The following is a 24,162-nucleotide window of genomic DNA, read 5'->3' as shown; positions in this document are numbered from 1 at the left end:
CTTGTGCCTATAAATTACAAACCACTCGTGCTATTCGCTCCTGTTGATGAAAAGTTAACAGTATAATGATGATTTAAACAACAACATTAAAAACAATTTGTCATGTTTGCGGCTGTTACTCTTAACAAGCGGTAGGTAGCGCTGCGCTTCTTCCTTTCCCCCCCCCCCCCCCATAAGAAAAAAAAATGGCTCCACACTTTTCTGTTTCTTCACGCAGCAACGTGATCGGCGTGTTTTCGATGATCTCGACGCTCAGCAAGATCCATTGTGCAGTGTTAAGTTCAGAAATGTTTTCCTCATCGTATGCAGCAGTGAATTCTCTTCAGCGCTTCGTCGTTTCCGCCCGCTGGATATCGACGATTTTGACAAAGAACTCTACGAAGTCTTGCGGGCTGGCGAGGAAAACGGCAGCACCCACTTACTGCACATGAGCCGTGAGTATTGCAGCATTACTTCACTTGTTTGTAAGCACCCCGTTAAGACAAAATTGTCCGCCGACTGCAGAAACTGAGGAAGGGATGGAGGAGGCGTGAGTCGAACAACAACCGACGTGTGCAGCGGAAACTCGGCGATGCTCAAATGGGACCGGGATCACGAAAAAGTGAGCTACGCCTGTATGCTTTCTTCTTTAAGGTAACAGAAAGCTTCATTGTGCGTTTTCGTTCCGAGTGGAGTGAGCCTTGGCGATACGCATAATGAAAATAAAGTAAAATGGTGTGCTGAAGAGATATCCGAGTTCGTAAGCATCATTCAGCAGCATTGCGAGATGCTTTCGCAATTAACCCCGCATTTTTTAGTCTTCTAATGATCGACAGCAGCATGTTCTCGTATCTTTCCTTTTTCTTTTTTTAGAGGAGCAGATAAGTTGTGCAACAATTCTGCTATGATACACACCCAACGAGCGTTCGGCTCCGCGCGCTACAACCCGCTGGTCACTTCACTGAAGCAGTACGAACAGCCTGTTGCGTGCAGTTTGTTTATTTACATTTCTGAGACTATGCTGATAATTGTATCATACCGTCACGTTTTTACCATTGCACATGTGAGGGTTTCACTCATTCACGCCATGATTATGTAAAGTGAAAGCTAATTGATTGCAATGATAAGGCCTGTGTTGAAGGCATGATTTCGATGCTGCATGTCAGCCTCTGGCACGATTGTAGGCTTTTGCACCTTCCTAGATCAAGTGCGTTACTAGGACAGTGACCTTGAAGCGCAGGTTAAACGCCTAACGAGATTATGCCAGAATTGATCAATTCCTTTGCCTCTTGAAATGAATGCACCAGCTATAGTTGCATTTGTTTGCATTATGAGGGAGTATCGCACTGCTTCTGCAACGTTGTGACTAGCTCAGTACCTTTGTTTTGTGTCATTTTGAGGTAATGGTCATAGTGAATAAATTTTCCTTTCCTGCTAAGTTTTGCTTATCCTGTTTTGTGTTGAGAGGCTTTCACGCAGTGTCAATTCTTGCGGCAGTTGCTTAATTTTCATTTTACAGTTGCCTCCGATTAACTTATGCCTGGGTGGTGCTCTGAAAAAGTCCTGCCCTGATGCCTTGAAGCGTAGTTTTGACGCGCAAGTAGGCCAGCTCGAAAAGGCCGATTACCCTAATACATTGCTCTCTGCTGTCGCCGAAAGGCTACTGAAGCAGGGTCGGCAAGGAGACGATTGCAAAGAGCATGGAAACACCAACGAAAAGCGCTTCGTTGGTGTTTTCTTCGTTATCTTTTTATTTGCACCTCATTTAAATGTGATTCACACCAATTGTGCCTTGGAACTGACTGCTGCTTCGGTATCTTATGTTCGTCTCTTCAGCAGAGCTGAACTTTGTCGCAGAAATTCCATTCCCTACTGAGCGCACGACATCCGTGGGTCGTATTTCAGCCGCGTTTCTTAGATGCATGCGGCATAAGCATTGTGAATGGTGAGTGTACCGCTTCCTTGTCATAATTTACATGAAGAGCCTGTACAACGAAAAGTGAAAGCAGCAAAAATCTAAAACGACAGTGCTGCTTTGCAGTACTTTGCTCAAGGCATCACATGAAGCGTGGATGGTGAGAGAGCATGTGGGGGTATCTCATTGATTGCATGCCTTTTAAAAAGGTTCTAGCTTGAAATGAAGGCAAGGAGACAATATTACTGCTCCTCCGAGGGTGGCCGACATGGTGAAAGAAAGACGTTGAAGCGAGGTTGCTTGTGCTTCTGCATCTGAGGCTTCCACCTGTGAATTTAAGGCTCAATAATTTTGAAGCACTTTCATTTGTTGGTTTACTAATTGACTAGGAAGTTATCATATGCCTCCGTCTTCAAGAAATGTGCTTGTTTTTTAGTGATTAGAATAGTGATTTAGAACTGCCAAGCAAAATGAAGTTGTCTTCGATAACGCTTCTCCTCATGTTTCTGATGCGAAAACATGCACATCTCTTGAGAAAGAAGGCATGAGACATAATTCGTAAACCAAGAAATTAAAGCATTCTTGGAAACATTTTGGCGCGCGCACAAAAGACGAAAACGAATGTCCAAGAATGTCCTCAAACCAACTCGCCCAGCTCTCCATACTGTTAAATTAAAGCACTTTAGAATAAATAATGATTAGCTACGCAGATGGAAGCTTCAGCTTACAAAGCAGCGGCACGCCCACTTCGACATCTTTCTTCCATCAACTCGGCCATCCTCGATAAACAACACTATCGTCGTCTTGCCACCGTTTCAAGCTAGAGCCTTCTTAAAGCTACACAGTCAAACATTATTCCCCATGTCCACTCTCACCATCCACGCTGCATGCGATGCCTTTATCACAGTAATCGTAGGGTGGCGCCATCCTTTGAGATATTCACCACTTTCTCTCCATTAATTATACAGGCTATCCGTGTAAAGTATGACAAAGACACAGTATACTCGTCATTCTCAATGCTTGCTACATGCTTCCAAGGGATGCGGCCTAAAGATAACCCATGGATGCTGCGTGCTCATGCTCAGTTGGGGATGCGATCCCCAAAACAATTCATCACTGCCGAAGAACAGAGCGTGAGATACCTAAGCAGCAGTCGACTGTGATGCACAATTGCAAAAGTCACAATTAAGCGAGCTGCGTATAAAAATAGAAGTGTATCACCAGTGTTTAGGTACTTATATTATGTAATTATATATTTCAAAGTGAACCATCTGAAACTTTGTTGGCGGCACTTCAAAAAGCCGAAGCATGTAAAAACGTGAAAAACACAAAGCAGCATAAGATCTTAGCACCCAAGTGGCTGCCGCCTCTTTCCATGGTCCCAAAGAAGTGTGCGGCACAGTGAAGTGGACTTATGGTCCAGCGTCCAGGGACACGGTGGACGCTCAATATAAAACTAGCTTATCTTGCCTAAAACAAATCACTTCGATTAAACTATCACAAATGAATCTTGCTGGTTATACCCTTTCAAATGAGTGCAAGCATGCATTTTTACTTGGATGGCTTCACCAATCTGCATGTGCCTGAACATGAGTCATTCCACACATTTTTGAGGCCCGTGTACTTAGATTTAGGTGCACGTTGAAGAACGCTCAGGTGGTCAAAATTTCCGGAGCCCTCCACTACGGCATCTCTCATAATCATATTGTGGTTTTGGGACGTTAAACACCATCAATTATTCCACACATTTTTGTATGTCTCCGCTTCTTTGTCTTCAAAACTACTGTGTTGTCAGCCTCTATACTTTTTTGACACACTTACTGCCGACTGTCCAGCCATGTGATATAGTTCTATTGTGTTTATAGACTTTGTTGAGTTTTAAAAAAATTGTCGTAATAGACGCAGAATTGCCGCATTGCTTCACCACAAAGCACATTGTGAGGAGAGTAGTGGATCCTAAGGGGAGCGAATAAGAAAGTGTCATTGCTTTTCTAGCGAATAGCCGAGATCTGAAGGGCCCCTAAACCACCCAGACGTCCAAATTTAGTTGTGGTGGGGAAGTTGTGCACGAGTCTACAACGAACACGTAGCCGTAAAAATTTTTCTAAACGATGCTGTAGTAGCAGAGTTAGACGTGTTTGATGATCGAAACGCGGCTACCGATCCTTTCGCTCTTTCCTTCGCTACCCTCCGCTCGTCGGCTGGTCTCCTCTCCCAAAGCCGCTTTGCCCTCCTCGCCGAACGCCCCTTCCAGTCTCACTTGACATACCATCATAGCTGACGCACTCTTCAAAACAGCATGCACTTCCAGTCCGTTGCCGCGACCGCGACTCCGTCAGCTCCGTGCTTCTCGGCTAACTGCTGTTGTTGCCGTGCCGGCCCGTGTTCCTACGAATCATGCCGGTATGGACCCTGTGTTGCGCGCGCACGCCTTCAAGGGATCGCCAACGTGGTAGAAAACCGGAGCCAAACTCCTGCAGCAGGCGTGGGTCGTAATGGTAGTCTTCAGCAGCGAAGTGGCGCCCACAAACACGTACAACACTGTTGCGCTTTGATTGTGCTGTAACTCCGATGCGCTCAAGCCAGGCATTTCGCAAGGTGACATCACGAGGTAACACGTGTCGCATCTTCTCGTTTTTCCAGTCGGCGCTTTTCCAGCCAAGCGCCGCACACCAATGCGTGAAAGCCATCACAAAACACTGTCGGATTCAGTCCACACAGCTTATCAGCCCGCTAGGCGTGACTGTGCCTGTACGCTAGCGATTTGGCAGTTGCATTACTGGCTGCAGTTGCTGATTCGCAAGCGCGCGCACGCCGGCAACACGACGGAAGGAACAGCAAAGCGCGGGCAGCTGCTTGCAGACTAACCGGAAGTCGTAGGTTCTTGTTCGACCAATCACAGCATCGCCTGCATAGCGCATCACAGATTGAACACACGACGTCACACACGTCACTAGGCAAACCGGAAGGGCCTGGAGAGGTGAAGAAATTGTTTCTTGGGAATTTGTGGTGCACCCGCAGCTTGTAGCGCTGCCATGTGTGGCATCGTTGATCATGACGGCATTCTGCACACGATGCGCGTGTTTACTTGAAACGTTTGAAAAGATATCGGAGGGTGGTTTAGGGGCCCTTTAAGGCGTTCAGTGTAGTATTGTATTGTTGAGAGATTTCCCAGCAACGTATGTTTTGCCCACCTCAGCAACATTCAAATCACTGCTAAGGACAAAAACGGACAGATGTTCAGCAGAGTGTGCACAGTAAATGTGCCTTTACGTTTATCTTGTGCTGGTGCAATAGTTACAGACAATATTTCACCTAACAAACACCAACAATTTAAAAAAAAGTGCTTAACCACAACTCAATGAAACCGACAACATATGGTTTGCCATCATCTGGTGTTCGTTGGGTGCTCGGTTGCGTGGTTGCGCATCCAAGTCTACTTTCTTGTTTTATAGCGATACTTGCAAACGTTAGCAAGGCTTTCGCTGCCTCGAAGTTTGCAATGGTGAATGCTAATGCATTAAGTGGTAGGTCTACAGTGTTTGTCAATTCAGCAAGAATATTGTTACACTGCTGTAATACGCATCTGCCGCAGCTTTTTGGTAATGTTTGGCTTTTGTGGCTGTAGCATTTTCATTTAACAGTGCATATGGTTCGCATCTATGGGTCATCGGGGGTCATTGGGCTCACCAATCCTGGTTAGGCATTCCAGAGTGCATAGCACCAACTGTAGAAAGCCTAGCATCTTTTTGATTTCTAGGTCTGTAGTGTGCTTCGCCAATAATCGATGTACATACCTGTTTCTTAAGTTCATGCATATAATTGAACCTTTTCACTGATCAAACCATGCACTGCCGTGTACTTCTGCATTTCAGCCGACAGCACCAAAATGCAATAGCCTATGCACTTTCTGTGCTGAGACACCTTGAAACAGAAAAAATGCCCCTTGGGACATTAATAATGTGCTGCTCTTGTGTGTTGTGAGTGACCTATATAATTTCCTGGTTTACATTTTAATGTTTGTTGAGAATGCCACCGAGCAAGGACAGACTGCAGTGGTGGGGAAATGAGGGGTTGTTACCTGTAATATAATTTGGGATTATTTGACACCCGTGCCCTCCCGCTCAATTGGTATGATGTACCTTTTATGTGCATATTTTTTTTTTCGTCGAAGATAAGACTTGTGCTTGCTTTTTATATTCGCAGACACCTTTACCTCGAGGCGAAAAAGTGTCCCCTGCAGGACCTCCAGAAGAAACACCAGTCCCCGCAACGGTACCTTGCACAAGAATGTGCCAACCTGCACTATTAATCCAGCTAGGTTTTCATGGACATTTTCATTAATTTTATTGCCCTTGAAGTTATTAAAGTGCTAATTTGTTTTAAAAATGAGTACGTGTCAACTTCACTTAAGAGGTTCCATGTAAATGTGCATGGGAAAGTGTGCAGATGTGTGCATTTTTAAAATCCAGTTGCTACCCTTAGCCCTGCATAGATAAACTTATTGCTAGTGAAGCTGCAAGAAATTTCTTTTCATTTGTTTTGCTCTATTACGTCCAAATACAGTACTTAGAACATCTTTTTTTAGTTATTGATCCTGAGGCCATTGACTACCTCAGTGTAGCTTGAGGCATTAAGGGTCTGTTGCAAAATCATTAAGTTTGTTGGTAAATTACCCTTAGTTGTCAGCTGCAGTGCTGTCACTCCAGATTTCTTAGTACGCAGTGTTAATTTATCAGGATTGGACTGGTTTGTACGATTTCAAAAGCTCATATTTGCATTGCCTACCACAAAGGAATAAATTTTTTATTAGTAAAAAGTAAGACAAACTTGCAAAGCTTCCGCTTGCCCTGCCGAGGAACTGAATTTTATTACTGCGTACTACATGAACAGGTTATGATCTTGGAGTAGTTAAGGGCCACAAGGCTCTAGCACCCTAAATGCGACTGGACCATGCAACAGACAACTGGATGACGTGACACAGAACTGGATAATGTGACAGGCAACTGGACAGCACGACAGATTAGTGGACCACGCGACAGACAACTGGACTGCACGACATACCAGAGGACAGACAATAGACTACAGGACAGACAATAGACTACAGGACAGACAATTGACTATAGAACAGACAATTCACTACAGGACAGACAATTCACTACAGGACAGACAATTCACTACACGACAGACAATTCACTACAGGACAGACAATTCAATACAGGACAGACAATTCGCTACGGGACAGACAATTCACTACAGGACAGACAATAGACTACAGCGTCCCAAAATACGAAAGACAACAGAATTTCTGTCGTACTATTCTGTTGTGATTTTCGACTGGGAAGTATTAGGTGGCGTGTTCCTTTAATAGAAAATGCATACATACGTAATTTTAAGGACCCTAGTTTCTTAAGCTGCGCTGAAAATGCATAAGAAGGAAGCTTGAGCGAGTTGGTATGCGTTCATTGTTGAAACAGCGCTCACTAGACGACGACGAAGTAAAAGAAGGCACAGGACAGGCGCTGCCTGTCCTGTGCATGTGCCCTTCGCACGAGCTCATTGTTGTGTTTCGGTTTCGGTTCTGTATTGCACTGTACGAATGCCATGGGTTGGTGTTGAAAAACTTTAGTTTTGAGAAGGCCAAGAAGGTGAAAAAAATATTTAAAAAATGAAAAAGCAGCGTTGTGGGCGGCCTTCAGGCTGCCGGTTGTGGGCGCCGCTCTGGCGTTCCTGTTTTACCCAGGCGACGTGTAAATAAAAGAGTGTGTGGAGAGTACTCGTTGAGTGCGGACGTTTCTCTGCTTCAGCGCTTCGCGCCAAACCGCGTTTTCGGGCTGGCTGGCGTCCCCGCCGGTCGCGTTGGTCACCGCCGGTCTTCGCCTGCTGCTGCGCCGGGACTACCAGCACGCAACACAGCACTCATGTTTCCCGACGTATTGCCAGATGGCGTCCATATCTCACACAGCGCCTCTTCTATCGTCTTTACACGACATTTGCAGCGAAGCACGCAGATACGCGGCCAATTTTTTTCTTCTATGTATGCCATGGCAAAAAAAAAGATTTCGTGGGGAGCACGGGTCCGGTGTGGCAACCCCTGGCTACGCCACTGACTGAGGCACGGAGGGGGCGAAGAGGGCTTAATGGTAGGCCTGTGCAAGTCCACAGCATGTATGTGGCAGTCATTGGTGCAACACAATTGTTCGCCAATGTCAGGGGTGGGAAACGTTTTGAGGCGGAGGGCCGAATAAAACCGACAAGGCAGGGGCCGCATGGCGAATCGGAGAGGCACGCAAGGAGAAAAATGCGGCGGATTGACAATAATGATGTACAAAACTAGAACAGACATCATGTTTATTTTCAGCACGCATGTCAAAAGGTTGCAGTTTATAACCGTCGATTATAAGCAAAAAAAATTCTCTCAATGCGACTTTTGGTGTTGAACATTCTTAGCAAACTCGCAAATATCTACATCGAGGTTGCTCACCGATAGACGCAGGAAGACGTGGAGGTGTTCGTTCGTTAGTCGGGGGAGGCTCTGACATCGTGCCGGGGGTTGCCGACCCCTGTCTTAGGTTTATATGTGGGGCTGCTGCGTATCATCAATGCTTTCCAGCTCGTAAGACAGAACGAGCAGTCGAAAAGAACTGCACCACTATGTGCGCCTTTTTTAAAGACGACAGTCTTTCTTGGGATACTCGAACGCAGAAATTTTGGTCTGTCTGTCTGTCTGTCACACAATTCAGCCACCCGGCCAAAGTTTAAGCACTTCCTGAACGCCCGACCATCTTGAACGTGTAGCTGCGTTATACTTGTGAACATTTCGATCAAAAAGCAAATATTACGCATATCTAAGGTGCAACATCAATACGTAAGTATTAGGTGGTGTGTTCCTTTACTAGAAAATACATACATACGTAATTCTAAAGACTCTAGTGTTTTTTAGACTGCGCTGAAAATGCGACGCCATGCACGTAAGAGCCCTCTGCCGACGATATGTTGCTGCCACCTGGCAGTGGCCCTGGGTGCCGCACAAGCTCATGTTTCCCGACGCCACTGCCAGATAGTGTCCATATCTCCCGCAGCGCGTCCTCTATTTTTATCAATGCCAGCCAGATGCGGCCGATTCAACAAAGAGGAGGCGCTGTCTGAGGCAAGGCAAAACATAAATGGCCGCTTGATGAAAAAATTGGCAAGAGAACAGCAACACGGGTGGCCGCGAATGAGAAGACGACTCATGTAGTACGGCCGGCAGACGACTATTGTGATTCGACGACATTTCTAGCGAAGCACGCAGATACGCGGCCAATTTTTTTCCCTTATTGCACAAGGAAACACCAGTAACGCCTATACAGGCCTGTAGGCCAATAGCGCCGTAGCGTCTACTCTAATTCTTTGGCCGCGTGTTTTTTGAACTGCCACTTTCCCACAAGTCCGATGATGAACCAACCAGTCCTAACCAAAATACTGCTCGACCTATAAGTGTTTGCGTAGGGTATCTTCGAATGGTTGGTGATACAAGCATTCGAAGCTTGGCCGCAGTTCTATTGACTTCTTTTCCTCTTATAAGACATCGCGCGATCACATTTAGCTGATTGCTTGATAACGCGACTAGCATATTTCGCCGCATAAATGCGTTCTAGCGAAACTGCCCGAAAGGAGCATGCAAAAATGTATACCTATCGTCCTCGAGCAACGAGTGTGCCCGCCGGTGCAGGGAGAGAGGTCGTATCTGGTACTCTCGCCGTCGGCAGCACTTGGGCTGAAGAAGCGCAGTGACGTAAGCGCGCAAAACGCCTTGCTGGCCCTCGATGGTTCGAACTTTGACCTCGAGCCTCGATGTGTTTGCCTGGCACCGGAATGTGACGAGCAGGTAGTTGCCACTGGACTAGAGAAAAACATCAATCATCTCTTTGCAGGTTTGTCAGAAAAGAAAGCCCAGAATACGTTATTTATTAGAGCGTTCTAAATTATTTTCTGCAACACAGCCCACAATACAGAGGAGAGGAAAAAAGAAAACGCCAGGCCTGCGCAGAAACCGCACCACAGTCACAGCGAAAGCTGGAAGAGCGGCGTTTCTACAGCCCGTTAAGCTCTCTTGGGGCTGTATAACATGCGTTGACGTGGGAAAGAGTCGGGGGTGGGGGGGGCGAATACCTTAACTGAGACCCCGAGGAAATGGATCACGCACTTATGGGATTCCTTGGCAACCAATACAAGTGCACTTGCGAGGAACCCACTACGCTATAACTCATTGTAATTTTACTAGGACCCCGAGGAAGTGGATCATGCGCTTATGGGCTTCCTTGGCAACCAATACAAGCGCACTTGCGAGGAACCCACTACGCTATAAATCATTGTAATTTTTGAGAAGTAGGGCAGCAGGCACTATGCCATTTTTCATCATTCTACGGAGAGCGTTGGTACCTGCTAAACGCACGTAAGGCATAATGCGCACTTTGTTCATGCTGTGCCTGATGACGATGAAGAATTATGGCAGAGCCCTTTGTAAAGGGTTGGAAGCATTCAACAACCTACTCGTTGCGCAATTCGCATTGTGTGACGCCTGGTTACAGAATGCGCGTTGTGCGACGTTTGGCGCTTATTTTACTCTTCTACCACGCTAGATTGCATATGCTAATGTGGTTCCTTCCCGACATGAACCCTGTATAGGACCTTTTTGCAAAGCAGTTTCAAGCACCGGCATGGCTCAGAGGTTGAATACTGGGCTCCCACGCCGAGGGCCCAGGTTCGAACCTCGTTCCGTCCTGGAATTTTTTTCTTATTTCGTTTTTTTTTTATTTCGAGCAATACTGGAGCAAGAATAGCGGCGGCGGCGGCGGCGGCGGCGGCGGACAACTACGGCGCCAAAAACGGCAGGTGAAATGATCTCATAACAGCTTTCGCTGTAAAATAATCGTGGTGGCAAGGCCTATACGGCTGAGGCTCGTTATTATTGTCGACAAGAAAAATGCTTACCCTTTGAATGGGCCCATTCAAAAGCGGCAAAACGTGTTATTGCTGTGACGTGCCAATAGTCATCATAGATAAAGTCGCGCTGTCGCAAGATGTGCGAAATGTTTTGCGCGCAGACTGGCACAGCTGGATGATCTGACGCATTGCCGCAGTAGCTTAGTGCCTGGTACAAAAGCTGAAGGGCAAAAGAAAAGCAACAAAAGGCCCAGTTATACAAGCGAAAGCTTATTACACTTGGTTATGCTTGTTTAGCCTCGTAGCCGAAGCACAGTTTTCCAACCGAACGATATGGCTAGTCGAACGTGCCGTACTGCAAGCACTCTGTACCGTCGTTTCGTTAGTTTCCGAAGCCATCGCCGAAATCGAACGCGAGGCGTCCATTGCCGCCCCTAAAGCTCGACGCTGTCGTTTTTCTGCATCCTTCTCCCGCCGTTTAGCTCGCCCAAGTTTCGTGCCCCGTTTCAGCCTGCCAATTTGCGCGCTGGTTTCCGCTTTAACTCATTAGCAAGCCGCGAACTTCCGCAGGATGGTCCGACGCAGCTTGCCGGGACCGCGCAGACAACTTCGGCACAGATGGACCAGCGTCCTCGCTCCCTCCCATCGCACGACCATGGTGCAACAGCTGAACTGAAGCATTCGCCCGCTGACCCGATGCAATATGCCAGAGTGAGCGGCGAGTCACGTGGTGAATCACGTGGACACGGCTGGTGAGGCAGCGTTTGCCATCCTGGCAGCGGTCGCAGCAGTGGCGCAGTGGCGCAGTGGGAGCGTCTAGTCACGCGGTATGCGTTCTTCGCTTCAAGGTCAAGCGGTGATACACGGCGAAACTCGCTGCGCTAGGCCAATAAAGCTTTCGCTTTAAAAGCCGACAGCGTGTAACGCGGCACGTATGCCGTACTCTCTGCTCTAGAACGTCGCTTGCAAATACCTCTGGTACTTCCGGCCTCAAAAATGCTGTCTTTGCTCTGCTCCCACGCTAGTGGTAAAAAAAAAAAGCAAACAGATGCTTGCGACAAAAAAGCATTTCATGGCCTTCATCACTTTCACCGTCTGAGTTTTATGCGAAATTCCACTTAGCTGCAGAAAGGTCTACATAGGCCAAAGGAAACGCTGCACAAGGACATAACGCATCTGCATGATGTAAAAAAAAGGTAATCAAGTTAGCCGAGAATTGTAAGACTTGCTCTTGTGACTCTTGGCTGGATGAGAACATGGAAATAGTTGGCAATATGAGCGCACGTCTGTTACATATCAAGCTTACGCTCTATAGCGAAACCAAGCTCAAGTTTTGGCGCGACGCTTGCGCGGCTGCGCTGTGCTTTACAGGGGGCAGACGCTGCCTGAGAAGGCGGTTTGTCCCCGTTTTTTCAGCGGCGGCGGCAAGGACACGTGCGCGCATGCTCTACTAATTCTGCCCACAGCACAGCTAGATAGCAATAGGTATACATTGTGGCGCACCACAGATGCAATCCGAGAGGTCTGCGCGGAAGCGGGGGCGGCAGTGTAGTGGCCGTGGACGCCCCGAGTTGCGATAAGAGCAGTGGCGCCGCTCGACGTTGCTTTGGAAGCCTATACACAAGACGGCAGCTTACATTAGTCACCCTTTCATCCGCCTGTTCAGTCGAGAGAAGTTGTCTCTCGCTACGTACGTGTAATTACGCGCCTCGTCCTTGTATTCTTGCATGTGCTCTTGGTGCCGCTATTCATTCACTGCTTTGACCGATGAATAAAGAGTGTGAGTTTGCCCTTGTCCCCGCACCCTCTACTGTGAACGTGTCTTTTCATTCACCCATCCATTTATCGCGAAAGCATTTGCATTCACACTTCAGGCGCAATCTTGCCGTCGGTCATGTTGTTGGCTGTTACGTGGAAAGACGACATCGATAACATCAATCCGCGCGTGATGTGTTCTATGTGAGAGTGAAAGCATGCCAGCGCTGCGGAAGCTCGCGCCTCTAGCAGAGATGAAACGTCAAGAATCGCGTTCAAGGAGCACGGAAGGATGGCAGAGGCAGGAAATGCGTTTCATGACCAGCCAGGTGTGGTCGCCCGCGGATGCGTGCTCCGTATGTAGTCAGGGGATCAGCGGACGGCCTCATAACTAGAGACTGCATTTTAGGTGAGTGCCTATTTCGTTCTATGCGGATCTGTCGCACCACTTTGATATATGAGCGCGGATTGGAGGTGAAGAAGGGCTTTTATAGTGTTTTTTCAGTACATATATATGATTACTTGTGCGTTTGTGCATAAATAAACGTAAATGCCTGTAAACGCCTATGCTGTTAGGATCGGCTTTCACGGATCGGCGCGCCTTGACAGCTGGGAATGATCTAGCGGCATTTGCCTTGCTTTCTGCATCTTCAATGTTCCCCGAAACGCACCCGATGAGGCGACAACACAGCAGTCGTATCCTGAACCCTTCCAAGCTGTCAGTTCCCATCGTCAATCGCCTTGGACACACCCGGCCGAGTTTGAAGTTTTTATGGCCTGGAACGGGGGCGTAGGCAGAAATTTTTTTCGGGGGGGGGGGGGCACCTCCATGATCTGAAGTGGGGGCGGGGCAGGCAAATGTGGTCGAGTGTCATTTTTTGCTGTGTATGCCATGGCAAGAAAAAAATTCGGGGGGAGGGGGGGCACGGCCCCCGGTGTGCCCCCCCCCTCCCCCTGGCTACGCCACTGGACTGGAAGTGAGCTGTTTGCAGTCAAGGCTGCTCGGAAGAAGCGGTCACCTGTGCACTGCTTTGTTCAACGGTTTACGAGATGCACCGGACAATTAGCCAAGCGCCTGAGATCCCTCATCGGGAAACTTTCTCACACTCCGCGGTGCCTTCAGGCTTGGTGACCCGTCCGGGAGCTGGCTGTCAGCAGAGCCCGCGCCGCTATCGGGGAGAGGAAAGACAGCACCTGACGGCACGGCCGGTGCGCCGCTTCCCTCTTTCCTGGGATGGGAATGAGGTGGCGCTTGACCTTTTCTCCTTTGGGTGCACAGATGAAGACAATTTGATTGGACTGTCCTGGACTTGACGGTTTTCCCCAACAGGGAATCTGGGGAAGACCAAGGCTGTATAACGCGAAAGTTTAGACGCTCAAAAAAAAAAAAAAAACGCCAGGCCTGCGCGGAAAGCGCAGCACAGTCACAGCTAAAGCTCGAAGATAAGCATTTCTAGAGCCCGTTTTAAACTCTCTTGTGGCTACTAATACAAGTACACTAGCAACGTACCCCCTACGTCACAAATAATTTTTGTGAAGTTGGGAAGCACCCACCTTGACATTGCTCGTCATTCTGCGGAGTTTCTTAATGCGACTGCTGGTGACGATGAAGAATTATGACTGAGCCTTTTGTAATGGGTTGGAAGCTTTAAAGGACCCACTAGTTATGTAATTCGCATCATGTGACGCCCGGTCGTTATTTCAATCTCCCACCACGCTTTCATACGCTAACGTGTGAAAGAGATAGAGAGAGGGGAATTAACTTTATTGAGACCCTGAGGAAATGGATCATGGAAGCCTTATGGGCTTCCTTGGCAATCAATAGAAGTCCACTTGCGAGGAAACCACTACGCTATAAATCACCATAATTTTTATGAAGTAGGGAAGCAGCGGCTAAGCAATTTTTCGTCATTCTGCGGAGAATCGTGGTACCTGCTAAACACCTGTAAGGCATTATGTGCACTTTCCCAGGCAGCACACAACGTCGGGCCGATATTGGTTTTACGGCGGCTGTGCGCGGCCCCACCTCGGGCCAGCAGTGCCAGCCTGGCGCCGATATCGGCAGAGCCGTTGACTTTTGCCGGCAAAACTGGGCCGATTTTGCCGCCTTTCATCCGATGTTGGTCTTTCACCAACAACATTGGGCCGAGTTATCCGGCCTTCTGCCGTCTTTCCGCCGATATCGGCCTAGCCGACTTCTTTCACCGGCAACATTGGGCCGAGTTTGCCGGCGTATTGCTGTTCTTCCGCCGATATCGGCTTAGCCGATGGCTTTCACCGGCAACATTGGGCCGAGTTAGCCGCCGTTCTGCCGCACTTTCGCCGACATCGGCCGAGCCGATGGTTTTCACCGGCAACATTGGGCCGAGCATGCCGTCATTCTGCCGTGCTTCAGCTGACATCGGCGGAGCCAATGGCTTATCGACGATGTTGGAACTTTCTTGTCTCCCTTCAGACAGTTATACATGCCCTGTTGAGAACGTCCTCCTGCGCCGCGGCGCTCCAAAAGTCCTCGTCACCGACAGAGGTACGGCTTTTACGGCAGAGCTAACGCAAACCATCTTGAAATAGAGCCACACAAGTCACCAACGGACATCACCCGCAGGCGAATGGCCTCACCGAGCGGGTAAATGAAACCCTCGCCGACATGCTGGCAATGTACTGTACGTCGAACACATGACATGGGACGCCATAATATCTTCCGCACATAACCTGAAGATAACACGGCAGTGTAAGAAACGGCGCACATATGACGCCGTTCAAACTAGTTCACGGAAGCCCCTCAACGACGCTGGACGCCGTGTTGCCGGCCGTCAGTGACGAGAATAACCTGGACGTTGCACTCTACCTTTAGCCCGCCGAAGAAGCCCGGCAGCTCACCCGCCTAGCATACAATCGTAATGCAATAGAGCATTAGGCGCTTGAATATTTGTAGCTTAAGCTGTAGAATACCGCTACATAAATTGCTGTACCAGCACAAATAACAAAGTTCAAATATTGTACCGTGCTAATGCCGCACGTACGACTCGGGGCGCGAAGTATCGCCGACTGAATAGCTTGCATTCTCTTATTCGTTTCTGCTATGACAATGACTAACAACTACCACTAGCAGAGTCACTTTTCTACCAAAAAAAGGTGGTCTTTAGAAGAATAACTGACTGAAATTAGATGGCCACTTCGTTGACCAGTTGTTCAACGCTATCAAAAATGTTGAAACGTTATAGCACATACCATTAACTTCATGGGCCAAATTCGAAGTACTTCTGTTTCGTAAATGTTTTGCCACTGGTCGGCCGACTTCGCTGATGTATCCAGCATCAAAATTCACCCAAACATTCCCGCACGAATGCTTTTAGCGGAAGAAGTTTTATGTGAATACTAATTCTGTGCATAAATCGAGCCTGTCATCATATTTATAGCGCTATATCCTTTCAGCCGCTGAATGTGTGCCGCCAGCGCTCATATACTACACGGACAGTTTCCGATCTCTGTGTTTACACATATTTACTCACGCGCATGTTTGGGTGAAGCGTAACAAGCGCATTTGCATCAGTGATGTCACATAATTTTACTTTATGAAAATCGTAAAGGCGCAGCAAGGCGTGTTGCTGAGCTAGTTGGTTCATTACTTGAGAAAAATAGGTATGGTGCAAAAAAGACCGGGCGAGGTGAAGACACGTTTTGTCGTTTGAATGTTTACAAATCAACTAGCCCGCTGACCATCTTTAATGAACTGACAAACACGTGCTTGCCACGTGTTTGTCAGTTCGCATTTGCACTTTGTTGCCATCCATTTTGTGACATACATATCTTTTTCAAGTAAAAATCTCGCTCAACGATTGCTTCCCACTTGCTTTCAGAAACAGTCGCATAAAATTATTATTATGGCACGTGAAATACACGATGAAAAATGCGGCTCCAACGTGGTGTACGCAATGTTTTCATGCAGCGACATGTGGCAACAAGTGATGCATTGAAAATTCGACGAACGCCTTTCTCAAACGGCATGCCCATAGACATGCTGGGGGAATCGCACACCATTGTGGTAGGCTGAGCCGTGCTTTCAAGAAGGGAGAATTGGCTTTTTTTTTTCGTCTTCTTCAACCTCTACCCCCACCTCCCTCCCTTCCCCTCGTTCAGCGTCATTGTCGCGAAACTCGCTTGACCAGGCAGGGTAGGATAGCCGTCCAGACGGAGGGACAGTCGTAGCTGCGGGAGCAGGTTTTTTTCACTCCGACCAGCAGAATTCTTCAAGAAGTGCGGTGTGTGGACATGTGTGGTGGAAAGTCAAAATCGTGCACGAGACGGATACGCGGCAGGATTCCGGCATTGTTTTCGGCAGAGATCACCGCAGCGAGAAACCAGTGGCCCCCTGCTTCCATGTTGAACTCGCTCACCTCATATAAGGCCGCGTGTTCACTGCTGTTACGTGTCATCATATTTTTGTTCTCTTCTTATCGCGTATTCTCTATTCACCATCGTGTTTTGTGTATTCTGATAGGTGCGCTTGCATCTTTTATTCGCTCGTGTTTTTAGCGATTCAACGGGCACACGTGAGTGGTTTTTACGCACGATTCCTTTCTGTTACAATCTTACCTTTAGATTAGGAATGCGTGCGTGTCTATCTTGTTTAGATGTAGAGTTCATGGGATCTTGTGGTACCGCTCGCAATGTTTCTCGCGTCGCGTGCAGCAGTTTATCCATCTTTTTGGCCCTTAAGATATCACTGAAAAAATTGCAATTCCCGCTTAAAGGATAACGCTAATTTAATTGCCAATCATGTGTTGCGAATGCCTACCGTTCATTGGTGAACTTAATAAAGGTCGGGGGGGGGGTGCTCCCCTGCTCGTAATTAGCTCACGCGTATACACAATCTTCTAGTCTAGTTGCCACTCTTAATCTCGCTTTTTCGGCAAGCCGCCTAACATTATCTTTCTTTTCTTCGGGTCCGTCTTTAATCCTACTTTAATGCTGCCTTCGTTTACATCTCCAGAATTTTTTTCGTGATTCGGCACCGTCGTTACTCAAAAGCGCGATATCATCCGCAAAACGCAAGTAGCTAAGATATTCTTCGTTAATCCTTATTCCTATTTTTGCCCGCTCTAGTTCTTTCAATATTTATAGTGAATGTGCCGCGCATAACGTTGAAGAGATTGTAACTCTTCGCATAGGCGTGCGCACATTGGGGCAGGGGGGCGGCCGGCCCCCGTAGTCACCTAAGAAGAGGTGGGCGCAAGGTCTGCCAAACACATTGACTTAATAGGGAGGGGGGGGCGCCGCGATGAACCTTCGCCCTCCCCCCTCTGAGGGGAACACTGCTCACGCCTATGATTTTGCGCCTGATGCCAATCTCGATTAGGATTGTCCTGCTTTTTTGAGGAATACGGTGGCTGTGGGGTTGTTTTAGATGTTGGCTACGGTATCTATAGATGTTTAGATATTCCTTTATGGCATAATTATTCCGGAACTGCTGGCGTGTATTCATATCTGTGAATAAATTTGTGTTTATCACCTTGCAAATGTGTTGCTCCTTAATTTCTCAGACGCATGCGTAGTTGGTGCAGCAGGCCTTTCATCAATTTAGTTGTGTTAGAGACAATATTGGCTTTCGTTCTCGGCCTTGCACGGTTCGACAGAATTGTGGGTCTTAATCGCACACTAAGACATCAGTGGAGCAGTCGTTCTAATTAGGAAGCATTTTTCGAATATGGCACCAATGGCAGTCGATGAATGTCGTTGGGCCGCGAATAGTCTATTTTAGCGCTGCTGACTTACATTACAGTAACCACAGTAATACCGAACTGCCATGGTCGGCACGCAGCCATTTTACTTTATAACACATGTATCAGCCTGCCTGATCAGGTTACTTTACGCATCGAGCAACTACCGCCGGTGCCTCCATATAACCTAGCTACGTGCCGACCACGACGGTACAGTACTACCGTACTTAACGCACGGTAAGCCACCAATGCTAAACATAATAACGGGTGTAAACGGTCACGCCGGCGGCTACCCGACGTCGGCGGGGCCGACACCGCGCCAGCATCGGCTAGCATACATAGGCCCAATGACGGCTTGCCATCATCGGCTGAATAACGGCAGGCCCGTCTCGGACCGACGCTGGCTAGCCCACGTCGGCCCGAAGCCGGCAAGCCCGCATCGGCCCAAAGGCGGCTAGCCGACGTCGGGCCGATGCGGGTGAAAGTAGCGCGAGCGTGATTTGCCGACGTGGGGCCAATATTGCTGCCGTCATTTGCCGACGTTGGGCCGAGATCGGTCCAATGGCGGCGTGCTGCCTGGGTTGTTGATGCTAAGGATGATGACGATGAAGAATTATGGAAGAGCCCTTTGTAAAGGGTTGGAAGCATTCAACAAACCACTCATTCCGCAATAGGCATTGTGTGACGCCTGATTACAGAATTCTCGTTGTGTGACGCTTGGTTGTTATTTTACTCTTCTACCACGCTGCACTACATCTGGTAATGTAGTTCCTCCTCGACATGAAGTTTGTATAGGGTCTTTTTGAAAAGTAGTTTCAAGCGCCGGCATGGCTCTGAGGTAGAACACTGGGCTCCCACGCAGAGGGCCCAGGTTCGAACCTCATCCCATCCGGAAATTTTTTTCTTATTTCGTGTTTTTCATTTCGAGCGATAGTGGTTACGGACACCGGCGGCGGTGGACAACTACAGCGGCAAAAACGGCCCTTGTTTTGATGTCATAACAGCAGCTGTGAAACAGGCTACCAAATAGTCATATAAATAAATGCTCTTGGTACCAGCTCCGGCTCCTGAGCTCTGCTTCTCCCTGAGGCCTGGCTGGTTCCAGTCCTATGGGCAACCCCCGACTACATAAATACGGAAATTGGCGCCTATATCAACACTGTTTAGCCTCAAGTTCCGCTATAAATGCGGTTTGAGACATTCATGTTACCGAGGAATATTGACTGTTCGGAACTCTATGGGGTTCAACCTAGTTTTCTTGGTCACCGAACTCCCGCAAAGCAAAAACCAAGGCTGTGTTCCTGAAGGCACCCTCTCACGTGCGCTCGTTCAAGGAGAAGTTTCCGTACGTACTCACTCCGCCAGAGCCCATAGTCACACGTTAGCGAACATGGCTAGAAGCTGTTGAGTATTACAACTGCTACTTTTCGGACATCAATGTCGAAATTAACGGCTTTTCAGCTGACGAGAGTGCTACAATCAGGAAAGCTCAAGTTGCGCTCTCTGTGGATAGCCTGCAAGGAGACCTCGCCTAGTTGTGCGCCAGCATCCCACTCCTCGCAAATACTATCAGGAAACTTGAATCCTCAAGAGAAACTATAATTGCGATCATTGCGCCAATTCGCCGTGTACAGCAGAAAATCGCCGCCGTTCCTGAATGACCAACAGCTGTAAAGGCACGTGCGAATTTCAGTAGGTCTTGGACAAGAGCGAGGGATTTTCTCTCTTTAAAGGGCCCCTAAACCACCTGAAGGCTGTGGTACTTAGTTGTGGTATTGCAGTTGTGCACGAGTCTTCAACGAACACGTAACTGTGAGAACTTTTTGAGCACGTTGCCGTCATGGGGCGGCTACACGCGTTTGATGATGCAAAAGAGGCCCTCGCTCTTTCGTTCGCTATGCTCGTCGGCTCGTCTCTCCTACCGGCCGAGCGCTCCTCCTCGCCGTGCGAGGAGAAATAGGGGCGAGCGCGCTCAAACAAACAGGTTCTTTTTGTGCATGACATCAGCCGACGACAATGTTGACGTCACGGCGAACGCTGAGGATTGCCGAAAGTCCCGGAGCGGAGAAGGGATTGTTTCTAGCAATTCAGTGGGGCTCGTACGGCTGCCTCGTTTCGCATTGTTGATCGTGACGGCATCTGGACTCCACACGCGCGTTGACTTGACATGTTAAAAATTATCGGAGGTGGTTTAGTTGCTTTTTAAAAAAGATTGATGAGTCTTTGCTCATTAGCACCCTATAAAGAGATAACAATCCTTAATGAAATTCCAGGAGATGTTAGCCTGGTTTAACGCCTGTCTTGGTACTCAAGGTGTCGGATAACGACTCTGATACGTATAATGATCACATATGCAAACAAATAATACGTACCCTCACAAACACATGCATATATACGCAAAAGCGTCATTCATAATTTTTCGTTAGGTCGAGTGGTCCTCAAAAACACCAACAGCACTTTTGTGTTGCGCATCGCACAACCGTTGTCTTGCCTCGGGGCGAGAAGGTGCCGCAGCTTCAAGCTCAAGCAGCGTTGCAAATGTAGTGCTGCCTTCAGAATTTTTCATTCTGCGTCGTAACGGGAACAGTCACGAGGACGTGTTTTAAGTCTTCCCAGGTATTACATGTGGTGCACGTAGGCGTGTCCGACAGCCTGGTCTCGTGCTTGAAGTATTTCGTGTAGGCAACGTGGAGTCTCAGCCGGTGAATGCACGTTTTATCTTGCCTGGTCAGTCCTTCTGGCATATGAAAGCTGCACGTCGGGTCTATTCTGTGCAGTGGTCTGTACTAGTTACTTGCACACACCACATTTTTCGCTGCAGATTCCATGCAAACGGAGATACCAAAATCGCTGCGTCTTTTCTTGAAAACAGGGACGGCAATTTTCTCTGATGACGCGTCATGTGCGGCTCTGGCAGCGGAGTCAGCACGAACATTCCCTTCTGTGCCGCATTGAGCTGGTAGCCACTGCAGTACAACGTCGCGGTGCAGTTCATGAGTATTATTGCCTAGCCACCTGATGCCCAGGACTAGTTGATCTTGCGCACGCTGTGATTTCAGGGAATGCAGTGCGATTGGTGGGCCGGAGAATATCACCCAAAAATCGTGTCCCTGAGCTTTGATGTATACAAGCGCTCTGCGCAGTGCAGCCAGCTCAGTGTCAGCGGCGGAAGTAAGGTGACTGAGAGTGACAGCTATGGTAACATTCGCCGGCGGCATCCACACACCTAGCGCAGATGATCCGTCTGTGACAGACCCATCTGTATAAACGTGACGACGGGTTCTATAGTTGCGTATGTCAGCGCTGGCTCAGGTGTTTTTCTATTTCTCTTGAACCCCGGCAATGTTGTGACTATCGCCCAGGAAGGAAGCTGCCATGGAGGCCCCGTCAATATCGGTGGCTTTTCATACGTCAGCGGGGGTAACGTCCGCACCTGAGAAGTGCTTACTGAACCAAGTGGATGATCTTGTACCCTGGCCGCAAAACGCAGACAGACTCGGAAGAACTCTTAGCGAAAGATGTTTGCTTTCTGTGAAGGTCCCTACTGTCGATGTGTTTTAGATGCGAAGTATCTTATAGCGGAGTTCAATCCGGTGGTGGTGGTGGTGGTGGTGGTGTGCGGCGTGACCGCCCTTACTGCGCATGCGCATCCCCTCCCCCTCTCTACATCCAATCTCCCCTCCCCCTCTCCACTTTCAATCTGCCATCCTCCTCTCCCCTTTCCCCCTCTCCCTTCCCCTCTCCCCTCCCCCTTTCCACTGTTCCCCTGAAACGCGCGGGCTAGACATGCCGAAATTCTCTCCTGCGCAACGCCGTGATGAGCACCAGCGCATGCGCGTCCCCTCCCCCTCTCTCTCCTCTCCTACGCTGCCCCCCTCTCGCACGCCTGCCGACTGCGTTCCCCGCTCGCCCTGTGAGAATTAACGGCCACGCTAAGGGAAGACAAGACGCACGTAGCGTTTCTCTTCGCGTTCCACGACGCGAGGTCGGTAGCATGCCCAAAGAACGCCAACGGAACGCGATCGTGCAAGTGCTCCGGCTTCGCATCGCCTCATGGTCCCCTTTAGCGGGAAATGGTGTAATTTTTTTGCTAAACCTAGGCTCACCCTCAACGCTTTGGCTTGTATGCTCGTGAGCTTTGATTTGGTGAGGCCCTGTAGTGCAGGAAGGCGGCACCGCAAGACACTTTGGCATAGAGCTGTACGCAGTAGTGCACTCGCGGAGCAGCCATCAGCTTTACTAGACATCATGCGGAAGATGTTCGCATACGATGCGAGCTTCTCCTTGAGCGATCGAATGTCACGTGTCCACGTCATTGTTCTATCAAATGTCTCTCACATCTGATACGTGCCCAGTCACCAATTCGTGAGCACCCTAGGATCGCAGTGTCGGTTAACCCAGCGAATGTTCCCGAGTGCAACTGCACTCCTGTGGCATCTGTCGACGTTGAGCATTCCAATTAAACGTACGAGCTCATTCTCAGTGACAGTAGGTACAATTTTCAATCTGGACATTGTGGTAGCTTCCGCCTATTTTCACAATTATCACATTGATTGTTAGACTACGTTCCACGTGCTCTCCAACAGATTCCTTCAAACATGTGTACTTCTAATGGATGGAGGTGTATTTGGCAGCGTTGGGACGCCTTGCTTGTATAATTCGGATAATGCCATTGGATGTGTGAAAATTGCCAGGGCTGCGCCAAACAGTCCTCATGTAAGAACACGCTAATTTCATAATGAATCGTCGTATATTTTGCATTTATTTTATGCTATTTTGTTGTGTCCTAATTTAATTGCGTCAGTCAGACATATAGTAGCGCTTTTTAAGTGAGTATTCCCAGCTTTCAAGTATTCGTTTTCATGTCTGCTTAACCATAAACGACACTCGGGCAAGCGAACACGGCCACTGAACATGAATGTGAGTAGTGTGCTTGTTGAAAGTCATTAGGTCGTCATTAGTCCAACAGTCTTATGGGAAAATTGCACAGCCATGTTCAACTGTTGGCGCCTTTGTGCCATCACAGACAATAGGCGATGCGCAAAGCGCCGACGACGCCATCTGCCGCCACGGCTCGGAAGCGCTGACGGGTCCGGGCGATCAGTGTTCCCGCGAGCGTCTATGCGAGTGCACGGATGGATGTGTTTTCATCGTGATTTAACGACTCTGTCAGGCCTCAGCGATGTCGAAAAATAACTGCTGCGTTGTCGGCTCCTCAAACACACCGAAAAAATTGCCAGGAACGCACTTCTACAGGTTTCCAGTGCTATTTCATGAGCGAGAGCGACGGCGGCGGTGGACTGCGGCTTACAACGTAGAAGGTAAGCAATCGCGCTTTGTTTACGGTAGTGTTAGACCGATTACCGTGTTTTTATTTCTCCATTTATGTCGCTACGTCTTCAGCGAACGCTACTAAGTTTACATTTGGTCATGTGCATTGTAGATGCTACAATGCACATGAGGTTGTTATCTGATAAGACGCGATGCCTAGGCTCTGTTGAAAAACGAATGGCGCGAAGCGGTATGCCAGAGAATGTGGGGCAGGTGACGGCTCCTTTACAAAAGCGCCGTGGAATCACACGTGTGCTGCACGAAATGAGCTGCATTCTACCTAATGATGGCACTGAAATGCGATCACCGGTGCAGAATGTTCACTGTGCGCTCGCCTCAACTGTATGCATATTGACTGTAAAACATGTCACCTGTGCGCACTGAAGTCTTTTGACAGGACATTCAACCCATTCAACCTCCCTTTGAATGCCTCGTAACATGACTTCATGCTCATAAAAAACACCCTTGATGTATCCCACTAATGCTCATTCGCTTTACACAAGCTGTGTTATGAGCGAGGCCATAGGCGTGCGC

At 48.4% G+C, this 24,162-nt stretch overlaps 1 protein-coding gene and 1 long non-coding RNA gene across 2 annotated transcripts in view; one reads left to right on the top strand and one right to left on the bottom strand.

Annotated features, from left to right (window-relative positions):
• Window positions 1-24,162, bottom strand: part of LOC119381037 (Bardet-Biedl syndrome 7 protein homolog) — a 793,778-nt gene that overhangs the window by 196,167 nt on the left and 573,449 nt on the right. Inside the window, exon 14 of the mRNA XM_049412187.1 lies at window positions 9,571-9,779. Coding sequence (XP_049268144.1) covers window positions 9,571-9,779 — 209 coding nt within the window. The remainder of the gene's footprint in view (window positions 1-9,570; window positions 9,780-24,162) is intronic.
• On the top strand, window positions 212-6,276 carry LOC125757084 (uncharacterized). Its single transcript, XR_007415031.1, has 3 exons — window positions 212-434; window positions 505-601; window positions 6,101-6,276. It is a non-coding gene; the product is annotated as an uncharacterized LOC125757084 (long non-coding RNA).

The sequence above is a fragment of the Rhipicephalus sanguineus genome, chromosome 2 (assembly GCF_013339695.2).
Source record: "Rhipicephalus sanguineus isolate Rsan-2018 chromosome 2, BIME_Rsan_1.4, whole genome shotgun sequence".
Lineage (NCBI taxonomy): Eukaryota > Metazoa > Arthropoda > Arachnida > Ixodida > Ixodidae > Rhipicephalus > Rhipicephalus sanguineus.
The sequence above is the reverse complement of the archived record's forward strand: the minus strand, read 5'-3'. Positions and strand labels throughout refer to the sequence as shown.